The following is a 15808-nucleotide window of genomic DNA, read 5'->3' on the forward strand; positions in this document are numbered from 1 at the left end:
CACCTGTTCTAATAAGCTCCAGGGAAATGCTATAGGATGGCTGGTTTTTCAGTTTCATAAACTTGAAAGGACAGTTTTTTGTTGTTGTTACATGCAATAAAGTTTCTAGTCATCAGAGCCATATGACTTAACTTACACATGTGCACTTAAAGTCTGCTAATAAATATGTGCACAACTTATCACTGGACATTTCAGTTAGGTCTAGAGCTGCCAAAGTGACACTCCTGTTGACCCCTTTTTTATTAAACAGTGAAGTAAAAAATCATGCTGGACTGTGTTAACCTAAAAACAGTTATTTGAGGTTGAATCTGTTAGAATATTAAACAAGAATCCATATGTGATGTATTTGTTTTGACAGATGTATTTTCAAAAACGTACTTTGTGATTTGCAGAGAGGAGTTGCGTAAATGAAACCGCTATTAACTTAATTGCCATATTTGTGGAGTCTGGGTTGTTCTAATGCAAAATGAGGGCAGTGAATGCTGTTACAACAAGTTATCAAACTAATAGGGTTTAAAGATTATGTAGGGTTATGAAATAAGTTAGTGTGCTTATGTAAAAAAAAATCCACAGGGCTACTTTCTGTTATGACTATAATTATTATTGTGCTCTGTCCAAAAAAAAAAAAATTAATTATCTTCTTTATTTTAGTATTTTAAAAACTGGTTGGTGCAAATTTCTGCCTGCAAAATAAAAAAAACAAAAAAAACAAGACAGAACAAGTATAACAACACATTCTAAGATGTGCTGGCGGCTAATGATTTAATGAGACTAGGAATAAGGGCGGCATATCTCCATCCATCATTTTTATGCCATTCAAAGTTCGTGAAACAAGCTGCTGCTTGGAAAGTCTATCACGTCACGCGTGGGTGGGTGCTTTTTTTTTTTACCTGTTGGCGTGGCACCTGTCCCGTAAGGCGGTGCAGCCAGAGGCATGTCACTCTCACTATCTGCTGGGTGACTTCTCCTTTCCATACCAGCAATGGCCGAATTTTAAAACGCACCACTGGATTTTAGGAGCGACTTTGTCTGTTTATTCTGACATGGTCTAAGTCCTAAACGTCAAAAATGCTGAGAATGAAGATATTTGTTTTGCCAAAAGTCTGAAAAAGACTGGAAGAACTGCGGAGTTTTAAAGTGTTCATAGCTGTGTCATAACCTAGTAAATATTTTCAGCTCAAAGAAATGGCTCTATCCCAGATCCAGTGCCTGGATGATAACAACGTAAACCCGCGGATCTACGAGTCCAAACCGGAGTTCTTCTACTGTGAGGAGCAGCGTCTCGCGCTTGAAGCGCTCCTCCGGGATGGTCGCGAGACTTTCGCTAAGTACCTGGAGGCTCGCGGCCTGCGGGGTTTCCTCTCCGACCTGGAGCAGGAGACACTGACCGCCGCTCTTGAGCCCTTTGACCCGGACGCGGAGCTTTTCTCAGGGGAGGGAGAGGACGAGCCGGAGCCGCTGTCGTTGCAGTACTGGCCGGACGTTTCGGACACCTCTATCCCGCAAATGGACCTGGGCTGGCCTGACAGCGAGGCGTACAGAGGGGTGACACGCACGACAGTGTACACGCAGCCCCCGATGGAGGGTCAGGCCCACATCAAAGAAGTGGTCAGAAAAATGATTGCACAGGCGCAGAAGGTAGGTGTTTGCAGTTTACTTCAGTGTCATATTTTATGTACCATCTCTGTTATGTGATAAATGAGGAAAACATTAAATAAAAATAAAAATGAGCACATGTAAAAATGAACATTTAGTTTTTCTTTTATCTCATAGAATACCATATTTTTTGCTGTTCTGCTCTGTATAGCAGTAATTATTATTTTTTATTTTTTTTGTGAGGTATGTGGTTCTTTGCCCGGGGCGGCATGGTTAGAGGAGCACTACAAAACGAAACAAATACGTTTTTTTTTTTTACCCAATTGCTTGTCCATTTATTAGAAAATATCACTGAACACAACTAATGATGGTGATTACTGTGTGTGATTTTAGGGTACAACTTAGCCCTTTACTCTATTTGTGAACATACAAAAATGGACATTTCTTGTACCATTAGGAAGATCCTAGATAACTACTAGGAAAATTGCCCTTATTTGGTTGCATATGTTCTAATCCAGATATTGTAGTTTATAATGGTTTGAAATGGTGAAATTTAGTTTTCTTAAATGCTGTTTCAATCTATAAGGAAAGCATTGCCTTTTTTTTCAGAATAGTTGTTTTAAAACCTTTGAAAAACCATGACCAGAATATCCAGTGTGTGCCTAATGTGTACATATGAGTAAACCAAACCATGCTGTTTGGCTTTACTGTGGGAAACTCTCACATACGTTTGATTTCTCAGCCCTAAAAATGACTGTCAGGTAACTAGGTTCCCAATTTTAAAAACAAAACTCAGCTAAATTAAAACTGACTAACTGTATACATCATGTGAGGACCAGAGTCCATAGTCCACTGCAGAGCAAGTGTCAGTAGAGAGTAAAGTGCAACGTGATTATGGTACTTTATCAAAGAAGTACTTCACACTGTAGCCATCCCTGCAACATTAACGCGTGTTAAGCCGAATATTTGCATGAGCATGTGCAGTGTACTGATAGGGCGCATGTGCATGAGTCAGCTTATGCAACTGACTCATCCGAGGCCTCACAGTTTATGACTTGTTTTAGTCCACAGCAGCTGTTCTCCAGAAAAAAAAAATATTTGAATGAAACATTCTCAGATTACTTCATTGAAATGCTTTGTCAATGAACAATTGGATGATTAGCCCTCATTTGAATTGCGTCTCAACTACAGCAATTTTAATTGTTTTGTGTGAGATGTATTAAGACGTGAAAAGTCTAAGGCATTAAACCTGCTAAAATCTAAGAGCACCATCATGTGTGCATTAATATGCATATTTTAAAGCTTGAACAGGTGGTGAACATTATTTAAGATTACCCAGAGGGATACAAAAGTCGTTTTCTTTTCCAGGTGATAGCCGTGGTGATGGATGTCTTCACCGACATCGACATCTTCAGAGATCTGTTAGATGCCGGGTTTAAAAGGAAGGTGTCTGTTTACATCCTGCTGGAACGCACAATGCTACCTCATTTCCTCTCGATGTGTCGGAGGGCTAACATGCATGCCGGGCACCTGAAGGTAAGCTGCTGTTTCCCACCTCAAAGTCGGTATCAAAAAAACATCACAGAAATGTCCGTCTTGGAATAAATTAGCCGTAAATTAGCAAATTAGTACTTTATATAACAAGGGTAGGTGTGCCAGTTTGGTTTGGCACGCATAACTTTTTACAAAATGACTATCAAGTGTTATATATAATTAAAAAAAAAAAGACTTCTGTGTTGCCGTTGGTTTCTCTTTCACACTGAATCACAAACACGCTCAAATAAAATGCTTTAGAACACTCGGTTGGCACTGAACAAGGAGGTGTGTTTATGTTGGATGTTATTAAATGTAATTAATTGTCATAAAGCGGAGAGATGGTTTTGGTAAAATGAAGACATGTCAACTTAAGTAACTGTGATTGAAATGAATTGTAAGCTGAGGTCGACTCCACCCTTCACATTTACTGACTCCCCTGGTATAGATGTTCTAAAACCCTTAAAATAAATGTGTTTTTTTATTATTATTATTGCAGTAGGACGATCTCACACTAAAAATAATGAAAATTCCAAGCTTTAATATGAATGCTCATTGGGGAAAATAATTCCTCATCAAGAAATAATTGTTTTATGTTGTTTTCAACAAAATCACTGATGCTACTCCTATTTGCAATTTGTATGTAAAAAAAACCAAACAGTTAAAACATTTTTCTAAAAACAGATGCTTCCTATACAAACCTTATTAGAGAAATCTAATGACCTTTGACAGAAAATAGACATTGTGTCACTGGGTCTTTCAGTAAATGTATCCCCAAAACCACGTAGAGATGATATTTAATGGCAACATGATAGAGGAAAAAGGACTCTGGGTAATCTGAAGAGACTTCACCAAAGGAATGGTAACAGACCCCTTTCTGCAATAAGTGGGACACCAGTTGTTCAGTAAAAAACAATTGCTTAATGGGATTTGATTTGATTTTCCACTGAAAACATGGACTTAATATTTCCAAAGCGAGATTAGGCTGACGTATTTGATCAAAATTCATTACTAAATTGAATCGTTTTGACAAGACAAGTTGGAGATACTATATCCTTTATAAGTACAATGTAAACATGTCCCTCACATTTCTTTTCCAATCAGTTTTTTAAATAAAAAGTGCTTAAACTTATTTACCTGTTAAGAATCTTGCTTCTGTCTTAGTGGTGGTTTTCTAATATTTTCTGGCCACCATCTCAGCAGAATAGATTTTAATGAAAATATCACAAACACTTATGGGTGGGAGTTTTTGCACTGCACAGTAGATTTTTAAATACGCATAAACAAGTCATGAATGTGCAAACTCTTTCCTTGCCAGATGATGGTTGTCAGCTGAGGTGATTCATGCAGCGTGTAACAGCTTAACAGACTCTCAGTGCCATCTGGGTGCAACTTGCAAACAAAACAGCATAAAATGCCACTGTGTCATTTGAGAGTATCTAGTTTATGAACATGAACTTCTGTTTGCATTGCTTATAACGTGATAAGTGAATGCGGACGTTTTGGTTGAGCAAGATTTTCTGTCCGTTTCATCATTGTTGCGTTTCCCTTCGTATGAAAATGAGGAGCATTTTGCTGTCTGCTGTTTCTCTCCAGGTTGTCTCAGCTCTGCCTTTCTTCTTTAGTGTGAGATGCCAAGTGCTAGTCCTGCCCTTAGTAATACATCTGCACTGTGCACTTTTAGCCTGAAGTTGCCCTACTTTTTAAAATTAGTCAGGAACTAGACAGCAAGATGTCTCTGTTTTAGGGAAAAGACAGTCGGCATCTTACCGTGGTTTGACAGGCGCTGTGTTTACAGCTCTGGTCAAAATGTCTTCCATACTTCTGTCATTTGCAGTCGTAAAGCAGCACTCCTTTTAAGTGTGGCGCAATAAAGCAGCGTTGAAATATTCAACGGTTATAAAACCATTGAATAGATAGCAAACTCCGGTTTGCTATCAGTCTCATGACTATCAGTCTCGTCTCAAAATCATTCAGAAGGATGAAACACTCTCCTATCCACTGAGCAACGTAAATGACACAAAAGAAGAAGAGGTTTCCCTACAGGAACACTTTGAAAATTGGCTATAGAGAAAATAAGTGATAATTGGTAATAAACCTAATCAAGAATTGATTGAAATTTCAAATTGAACTCTATGTGCTGCGACTAAATGGACAATGTTTTTGTCAATGGGGAATTGAACCTTCAAAAATATTATCTAAGCTCATAAAAAATTATTTATCAAACATTTATTGTCAACTTAGGAGCATCAGATAAGGCAATTTATACCCTAATTTAATTCTTATCTCTACTACATGAGGGGAAAGGAAAATAAAGGATGGATTCAACTCAATCTAGATGAACTGCCTTTCCGTACTTGAAGCAACACTAAAAAAAGAATAAGATTCCTTATTCTTTTTTTAGTGTTAGGCTGTTGTTTTGCTTACAGGTCAGACTGGATTTCTACAGGCCTGACCGTCAATGATATCTTGGCACAAATGGGTGAAGATTAAACTGACTGACAGACTGTTGATTTGGCAAAGGTATTGGTGATGTTGGTGATTCTCCACTTTGGACTCAGAACGGGGATGTGCTGAAAAGCTCTTAAAGAAAGTTACCATGTTCATTATAGATGAATGGGAGAGTCTCTCATGTCTTAGTCAGAAGGGTTGCTGATGATTCGGCTCGTTCCTTCTTACCGACGGACTCTACCTGGACTCCTTTCTTCAGCATGTAATTTTAGGAGAGGAGTAATCGACTGGCCTGTGGCTTATCAACCAGTCACAAGAAGACTGGGGTAAAAACAAGAGAAGTGTCACATTCGAGAGACAATAAAAAGAAAAGATTGAATTGTTTTTTTTCTAAGATTCACATTCTTTAGACTCGGGTAGCCTGAAACTGTCAACAGCCTATTATTCAAGACATAAAAATATCTCATGACTGAGGCTGCCTTTGCATTCATGGATTTTCTAAGCAATTGATTATTCTAGTAAATAGAAAAAAAAATCCACACTCAAGCATTAATATATTATTCAACATTTAAATTTGTGCCTAATGAAGGATTATGCAGAGCTTTTTGCATGGGGTTTTTCAGATCATCAAACATGTTTTATTATCAGACATAGATCCCTGCAGTAAACACAAAATTCAGAGTTTTTTTTATTGAGAATTTTATTTACTAATGGACTGTTGCCCGGTGTCGGATGCTGAATCATGACTACTGTGCTTAATTCTGGCAACTGCTTCAGGTGTTCTTGTTGGATCTTGTGTGACTTCCCATGTGACTGTGGTTTGCTAGAGTCATAAAGACTTGAAAATGGCTTCGACCTTCTTCCAGACTAATAGATGTCATTGATGTTGCTCCTCATCCCTCTGAAAATGCCCAGGGAATGAGTAGTAACTTTTTTAAATGTTTCAACCTACCTCGTGTAAGGGATTTGTTGATTCTACAGGGCATGCAATAATCAGAAATAGGTGCAGCTTGTGAAAATTAACCTCGCTCTTAAAAAAAAAATAAGATCACGTTAATTTATGATTTAAAAAGAAGGTCGCCAAGAAAGTAGACCCTTTAAGATGTTGTGGTATTTTCCTCTCATAGCTGCTAATCTATGCTGGAAAACTGAACTACTGTATCGCAGTAATGACACAAAGACCTTACATGGTTCACACAGTGCTTCAAGGAAATGCAATCTGTGTTTTAACGGCATGTGGGGAAGCAGACAAATATTTATTGCTGAGTCATGTCCTTCATTTCTGTTGGGTTATGCCTGGAGGACACAGGAGGTTTTAGCTTTCCCTGTCACCCAACATAGTGGTGCCTTGAATTATTGGGGAGCAGTAGCCGGAGCAGAACCTGGTACGTCAAAGAAAATGGTATAACCTTTAATGATATTAATGGTGGTGTATACACACTGGCACCCCTGCAGCTTCCGCTGACAGCTCGGGAAGTGTGTATGTGGGGCAGCTGTAGAACATTAAAGAGGAGCTAATGCCAAATCTGCACAAGTGACAAGTCTGCAGGAAAGCTGCGACTGGGCGCCTGAATGAGAAGAAGGTGGCTGGCAGGAAGGAGGAAGACAAGTGTGACAGATTGAGATTTTGCTGCAAGCTGTAGGCGATGAGTTGGAGTTGGTGGAGGGCTGGATAAACAGAAAGGGTGGAGGAGCAGATGAGTTCACATGCGAGTGAGAGAAAGAAGAAGAATGTTACACCTCAGCAGGAAAAAAGAAAATCTGAGACTCTTCAGAATTGTTAGTTGTCCAACAGTGTTTGTAAAATAATGGAGATTACAAATCCAGAGACGGATTTTGCACAAAAAAAAAAAATTGTATATAAGAGAATGTATTAGGTTATGTTGACACAGCTAATGTGTTTACCAGGAGAACAAAGAGAACAGGAAGAGAAAGTTAAAAGTGCAATCAAGTGAAGGAATACATGTGTCTCGGCCCTTTAAACAAGCTATGCAAGTATCTTTCCACTACTACAAGTATGTGGTTGCACAATGTTTTTGCTGCAGTATTTTCGTACGCAATCTTTCTGGAAGACACTGAACACAAATAATTTTTTTTATGAACTTTCATAACATTAACACAGATTACAACAAATACATTTTGGGCAAGGTCACTAATGTCATAGTTTAGATGAAATTAGAATGGAACATTTTGAAAAGAAGAATGGACAAAATGCAAGTGCACAACATACTTTTGAGTATCATTTTTCTTTGCCTTGTGCTGTCTTTTTTTCCTCATAAAATCCCAATGAAATATACTGAAGTTTGTGGATTTAATGTACAAAAAGAGAAAATGTTAAGAGGTAAAAAATGCTTTTGTTATAGAAAGTATAAACTTGGTCCTAATAGAAATATCTGTTTGCGTTTCAGCATCTTCGTGTACGCTGCACAGAAGGCGCAGAGTTTTACACTCGGTACTGCACCAGGGTCAAGGGGCAACTCGGGCACAGGTTCATGTTCATTGATGGAGACAAAGCTGTGTCTGGGTCGTACAGGTCAGTGTACAGTATGTATGATTATATGTTTTTCCTGGATGGATTTTAGGGTTTCAGGATGGGGTGATTGGAATAAATAATGCATTTTGTTAATTTTAGGCTAAATTACTTCGTTGATGTACAAGAAATATCTTCTGTCCATGCGATAAGCAATTTTGTTACTGCTATTAAAGTGTGCATCTCAGGTTAGTTAGAAGGTAAACACCCACATTTAATGATAAATAATGTAACTTTGCGTTTTTATCCATAAAATATTTTACTACTATAGTTTCTATTGATTAGCAAAACACCCCATTGATAGATTTCTATTTTGTTGAAACAAGATCTTTAAAGCACATTATATAAAAAGGGACAACCTTATTCTCTCACTGCTTGACAATAAATCAGACTAAACATTTCCTGTTTACATGACATGGTAAGCTACTTTTTTAGGAATGAACAAATAGGAAAAGTTTTGTCTGGTTTACAGTGGTAAAAAAGTGATATGTTTTTGTACAATTTATGTAAATATATATAAATATAGTATTTAAGTCTGTTGTCGTAACATTTTGCATTCCAAATTTGCTGAGGTAAAAACTCAAAATAACAGAACCTGTTAAAATAACCTGCCTGCTCATATTAATGATCCTTCCTTATTATTTTTTTCTGTTTAGTTTCACATGGATGTCCTCACGTCTGGATAGAAATCTCATCACTGTTACCACGGGCCAGGCTGTGGATGCTTTTGACCAAGTGTTTCGCTACCTGTATGTTACGTCTAGTTTTGTTGACCTACGCCAAGTCACCACAGATCCTGAGCCTGAACCAGACACTCGACATCAGGTTTTATCTGTGGCTCCTCCTCCTACTGCTGTTGCTAGAAAACTGTACAACCCCAAATATGCACTTGTTGCTTTAAGTAGCCCTAGCCCCGTGAGCTCGAATAGCAATGATAGCCCCAAAGAGTCTGAAGTTTCAGAGGAACCAAAAAATAAGAAGAAGCAGAAGAGAACACGTGAAGATCCGCCACAGGATGCTCCTCCTATCCATCCTGGACTTTTAGGTCTAGAGAAAGCATGCTTACTCTCATATCTGCCCACCTGGCCAGAACCTGATCCACCAAGCGATGTGATAGGGTTCATTAATATCCGGGACTCTAAAAAACCAACCCAAGTTCATCTTCAACGTTCTGAGATGTTTGAAATCAGCCAAGCAATCAAGTTTAGCAGTCCAATCAGCAAGCCACAGGAAACTTTGCCCGAGGTTGCAAAGCCCAGAAATCGAAATGCACAAAGTGAACCCAAGATTGACGGTTTGTTGGTGGATAAAGCAAAACCAGAAAAGAAAAGTGTTGACAATAACAATGAAGAAATGGCACCTGAAAAAAACTCACCTTTGCACAGACAAAAGTTAAATTTCGACAAAAGCGAAACTCAAATTCTCCAAATGGAGAAAAAACTGCGTTCAGATTCAGATTCAGGTCCTGTTTCTCTTATTCCACAAACACTACCACAATCTAGCAACAAAGCACTCACACCTAAAAATGAACAACCTTCATACAAAGCCCAAATTACCTCCACAACCAGTTCTTTGTCAGAGTCCCTCAAAGAATCTATATGTGTAAAAGAACCTGAAATTGCAACTGTTTCACAAACACAAAGTACTTTGGTGGATCGAACAAACACCCTGAAGTCAAACAATGCACAAAAATCTCAACTGCACAAACAAACTCAGTTAAATACAGAAGAAAATGATGTAGCATCACATCTAGAGTCACACAGTAGTGCTGCTAATACACAACTTAAAATCTCCTCTGAAGAGACTTGTGACCTCCAGAACACTGACAGTCCAGGGCACATTGCAACTTCTTCTGCTTGTCCCAAGCAATCTGAAAGTTCACTTTCCAAAAATAATCTTGTTGCTATTACTACAGCAGCTTCAACCACAGCTACACGTTCTTGTAATCCAACTCCCTCTACTAGCTTACCTTTGACCCTTCCTCCACCCACGTCTTCTTTTCCAAAATTACCTTTACACCCATCCTCTGCATCTTCTTTTACAAGTTCTGTTACTCCAGACTCTAAGCCTTGTTCTGACCAAATACATAAACAAGATAGTGTCAAAAGCAGTACTGAGACAAATCCAGATATTGTTGTTGTTGAGAAGTCTAAAACCAGGTTAGGGCCACAAATTATTACTGATGCTTCTGCTTTAACAAGTTTGGTGCAAACATCTCCAGTAAAAAATCTTGAGAGTGGCCCAGATTTGCGCAGAAACAGTGTCAGCAAAACAGGATATCCAAAACAAACAGAGAACACAAACATTCCTGAAGATACCAAACAGGAAACACAGATTGTCACTTCCCAAAATGCATCAAATCAAGAGTCACACAGTAGTGCTGCTGATACACAACTTAAAATCTCCTCTCAAGAGACTCATAACCCCCTAAACCCTGACAGTCCAGGGTACATTGCGACTTCTTCTGCTTTTCCGACACAATCTGAAAGTTCACTTTCCAAAAATAATCTTGTGAATATTACTGCAGTGGCTTCAACCACAGCTACAACTTCTTGTAATTCAACTCCCTCTACTAGCTCACTTTCAACCAATCCTCCCTCCACATCTTCTTTTCCAGAATTACCTTTACTTCCATCCTCTGCACCTTCTATTACAAGTTCTGTGGCTCCAGACTCTAAGCCTTGTTCTGACCAACTATTTAAACAAGACAGAGTCAGTGACAATACTGAGACAACTCCAGGAATCTCTGTGGACAAGAGGTCTAAGACCAGTTTAGGGCCACAAATTGTTACCGATGCTTCCGCTTTAACAAGTTTGGTGCAAACATCTCCAGTAAAAAATCTTGAGAGTGGCCCAGATTTGCGAAGAAACAGTGTCAGCAAAACAAAGTATCCAAAACAAACAGAGAACACAAACATTCCTGAAGATACCAAACAGGAAACACAGACCGTCACTTCCCAAAAGACAAAGGGTAAGGAAACTGATAGAAAACACAATGACAGACCAGAAGTGCAGTCTGTTACTGAAACCCAACTTGAAACAAAGTCAGATGTTTCAGCAAAAGATTCATCAAGCTCAGCCATTGTGAATGTTAATGAACTAGTCCCTAAAAGTGTTGATTCAAAGACACACAGAGACTTTATAGCCACAAGTAACAGCACTTCTGATAAAACCCTGGTGAACTTGGAATGTGCCAAAGCGACAAATACTCAAACATACCTTGCAAGATGCCATGAACCTCAAATAATATCATATAGTAACTTTACATTAGATGATATATCACACAACACTTACATACTCAAAGAAAACCATGATGGCAGTATAAACAGTGCTGCAAATGCACTGAGTCAGCCTGGTAAACAAGCACAAGTCCCATCAGTAGACGGCACAGACGTCACATTAAACTCAGTAAAACAACACATGCACAACACCTTTCAAGAACAAGCTTGCATAACACAAGTACCTGCATACTTCTCCAGAAAAACACTTCATTTACCCTTTTCCAATGTGCAAGCAATGGATTTGAGTTTGCAAACCAACAAACAAGAATCACAGTTGCCCACAGCTGATGTACAAAGCTCAGCTCCAAAAGTGTCTCCTCCAAATCTACCTACCACAGATTCACGAACAACCTCACCAGACCTACAAACGCCTACAACTGATATCAGTGATGATTACTTATCACCAAGAGAGGACTCCACTACCTCTGAAGAGTACTTTGAATGTAGTGAATCTCCTTCACATGAACCTGATCTTGACACAAGTGGGAGTCGCAGCCATGGGACAGGAAAGAATAGCAGCCCAACTAACTCAGATTGTTGTTTTTCAAGAAATGTTGGCACTAGTTCTGCTGACTTGGATAATAGTTCCAGTGCTTCTACATTAACCAGTTCAAGTCATAGTACTTCTTCCAGTGAATCCAGTATTTTATCTTGGACTTTTAGAGACCCCCCTACCTCTGTGCTTGGGACAAAAGGTCAAAACAGTGAGTCAAAGATAACAAATAGAAGAAATAGCAAAGAAGGTGCTAAAATTGAGGTAAGCAGTAGCAACACAGAGAAAAAGGAGCGAGTACACCAGAGCACGGAGGGGACAGACAGTAAGGAGTTAAATCAAATGCCTAGGTCTTTGAAAAAGGAGAGTGATTTAAAAGAAACGGCCTTAAAACTCAGTAAGGCCCCTGGGGGACAGGTTGAAGGAGCCACGACAGACGGAGAATCAGTGCAGAAAGAGACAAAGCGGTTGTCCACTGGTGAACTTAAACCAGAAAGGGTTTTATCTGAGGCAAAGAAATCCCTTTCCAGCAAGAATAAGCCAACGAACCAGGCTGCACTAACCCCCGGCAATACGGAGATAAGACAGAGGCAATCTGCAAGGGAGACAACAGGACAGAAGGTATGGAAGTCATGAATGTCACATTTTCTTATTAGATCATTTGTTTCTTTAGAGAGAATATAGACGTTTCCTACCAACTAAAAATCTCCAATAGACGTCGATCAAAGTCACTGTAACACTGCTGAAAAATTAGAAAGTGTATTTCTAGAGCAATGATAGCTTTGTTGTGGTATTGTAAGTACCTGTGAAAATACAGTGATCAGATATAATATTGTTATCACCTGCCTGATCAAGTGTAGGTCCCCTTTTTTGCTGCTAAATATGCCTGACCCACTGGGTCATCGACTCCTGTAAATCCTTGAAGGTATGCTGTGAACATGTTTCGTGTTTATGAAAGTGTCATGACAGTCTTATTCACCCCCTTTCAAATAAAGTGTTACCCTGAAACGTTAACAACATGTTAACCGTAGTCCAATCAGTAGTTTTTTTTCTTGTGGTGAGGACGCTTTATCTTCCTGCAAAAGGCCGCAGCCATCTCGGATTATTATTACCACACTGACTATTCGAGTCGTATTCTCAGCAAACTGCAATTCACTTTGTATTCAAACAAAGTGAACTGTTGCCCTGTTTTACCTGTTGGTTAAGTATGCCTTCTGTGTCTCTGCAGCCTTTGAATCCATCACCCAAATCTCAGCCGCATCAGCAGCCAGGCAGTAGAGGCTCTTCACCATCGCGACCACTGAGGTCCCCTAGCGGCTCCCAAGCTCAGGCACCTCGTCCTTCGGGAATCCGTGATCTCAGCCCAACAGAAAGCAGGGCTCTTCAAAGTAATGTCAAAGAGTTTGTTTACAAGCCACCTCCTCGCAGATCACAATCCAGATCCCCCTCTCCAATGAAAGCTGCTCCCATGGGGTCTGCAGCCGGGCGGAAGCAGGTTTCCCAGAGCCAGCTGCTCACTCGGCAGCTTCCAGCAGCGCCAATTCGGTCAAAGTTTGACCAACCACAAATCCAGCCTGCAAAGCAACAGGCCTCCACTCTCCACACACTTTCCAGCCTGCAGCCTCAGGCCCACCCTCTTGCCCACCAAGTGTCTGAACAGGCAGCTGAAGAATCAGAAGACGCAAGGGCTCCTTTTAACTTAACTCTCAGCAGGTTATACAACTTCAAGGGATTAAGAGACAAATGGACCAAGCAGCCGACTCAGAGCAGGAGAAGTAGCACCGGCACACCGGTGAAAGAACGTAAAAGCACAAGTTAAGGAGGTTTATCTGTTGTCCTGTCATCGCAATATGTTACTGAAACATCAGACCAGAGAACAGGGATTAAAAACTATCTGAGTCCATGTTGAAAATGACAAGTGGCTGCTTTTGATATTATTTGCTATTATTTCTGAAAAGTTCATGATGTTTCCTTGTTCTTCTTTTTAAAGTGTTAAATTTGCACACTGTTATTACATAATAAATCTCAGATGTACTGTATGTCAGTCTGCATGGAGTACATGCCAAAACTTGCTGTAGAATTAAAATTTAATTCTGTTCTCACTTTATTTGGTGGTGCATATGAATTTGCCTTCTTTTGCCCAGTTTATGGTTTACTGTATTTACCAAGTTTATTTACATATTTTTGAGAGGTTTTTAAGCTGAGCATTCAGCTGAAGTACAGCTTTGAGTTGGGAATATGATGAAAACAATTAACCGATCCCGCGGTGCCTTTTCAATCCAAAACATTGTGACAGTTTTAATGTGGTTTTCCTGCTCTGACTTACTGTTTAAACAAGATTTTTCAATAAAAAAATTTTGAAACACAACACAGGATGTTGTTCTATTGTTGTTCCTGGCGCGTCGTACGTTCTGTCGCGACTGCTTTGTATTCATTCACGGTGTGTCATCAAGCCTATTGATTCATTCTTTGTTTACACCAAAATCCATTTACATTCAAATGCTTCTGGCCGGAAATACAAAGTCACAATGCCTTCGCCCAAAGCCAAGCAGGAGCGAGAACTGTGGGGATGAACACAGTAAACACCTGAAAGGCTTGTTATGCAAAAGACGGATCCAGATGTCCTGCAGATTACGAAGACAGGGCACAAAAAGAAAAATGAACAGGTCATGTAATTAGATTAAAGGGTGTCTTTTTTTTTTTTACTTTTAAACACCTTTGTTTTATTGTATGCAACATATTTCCATGTATTATTTTGTTAAAAGTATTAGCACCAGTCAAGGAGTTTCACAGATGAGTTTTTGCTTGTTTGTTTTGTTTTGAGGAATTGGATGTGTAACAATCTGCTTCCGAGAAATGAATTTTAATGTCCAAGACAAAGTAGAATGAATTCAGTGCTTTATGAATCATTCATGACTGCACTTTGAGGCTATGGGAACCCTGCCAACTAAGATAATTCATACATCATCCAGGCCTCAGATCTGAAAAAAGAAAAGAAAAAGAAATTTTTAAAATGACCAAAAAATGTCCTGCTGGGGTTTATTACTCACATTATGTTTCACAGCATGTAGCGATTTTGCAGGTATCAGTCATAATTTACGTCAGGCCTGCCTGTGAGTTATCACCCGACTCCAGACTCTAAAACAGGGTCTTGTTGGCATTTTTAAACATCAGTCATTTAATTCTTTCATGTAATTTGCAAAAGTGTTGAGAAAGGGATCTTTTCATTTTATGTTGCTTGAAAGAAAGCAGGATTCTTATTGTCCTGTGCAATAGTTCTCAAGGCAATCTGTATTTTATGACCACAATGCTAGTTATAACTTAAATGTACAACCTACAAATGTTAAATCTTCTATTGTGGTCTGACACAAAGGAAGGCAAGAAAATGAATGAAAAAACAGTCAACATTTCAAAAGGTGCAGACTAATACAAAAATGCCCTGGAAAGTTACTGTATTGTGGTAAAGATTACATTACAAAATTGTTAACATGTAGAAATCTATACAAGTCAGGGCTTTAGAACGTTTTGGCAATTAAGGGATTAACAGGAAGGGAGATAGAAAAACAGGTCTTGTTGTGCTGAGGTGGGATAGAGTTCACATAACTAAAGAGCATCAAGGTTCACAGAGTTTTAACTTATTAATCTAGTACTGAAAGGTTCCCGTCTCTGTCTTTGTCTCAATTTCCTCGTCTTTATCCCCTGTTCTATTTTACAGAATTGGTTCCTCATTACAAGTCTCTATTGGTTTCACCTCATTTCAGTCCAACTGTTTAAACCTATTGCAAGTTTAATTCTGTCCTTTTTTCAGGCTTTTTTTTTTCACTGTTTCCCCCCCAGTGCTGTATAATTATATAAATATATATATTATATTTTTTTTGTTACTGTTGTTCTTTCTTCTGATATTTGTTTTGTTAGGCCCCCTGC

At 39.1% G+C, this 15808-nt stretch overlaps 1 protein-coding gene across 1 annotated transcript; it reads left to right on the top strand.

Annotated features, from left to right (window-relative positions):
• The first annotated feature begins 606 nt into the window (after positions 1–606).
• On the top strand, positions 607–14252 carry LOC103469150 (uncharacterized). Its single transcript, XM_081609836.1, has 5 exons — positions 607–1638; positions 2965–3132; positions 7989–8113; positions 8767–12505; positions 13113–14252. Exons 1-5 carry the CDS (start codon positions 1186–1188, stop codon positions 13701–13703), a joined length of 5076 nt encoding a protein of 1691 aa, XP_081465962.1. The 5' UTR covers positions 607–1185; the 3' UTR covers positions 13704–14252.
• Positions 14253–15808: the final 1556 nt, after the last annotated feature.

The sequence above is a fragment of the Poecilia reticulata genome, chromosome 8 (assembly GCF_904066995.2).
Source record: "Poecilia reticulata chromosome 8, P_reticulata-male-v2, whole genome shotgun sequence".
Classification (NCBI taxonomy): Eukaryota; Metazoa; Chordata; class Actinopteri; order Cyprinodontiformes; family Poeciliidae; genus Poecilia; species Poecilia reticulata.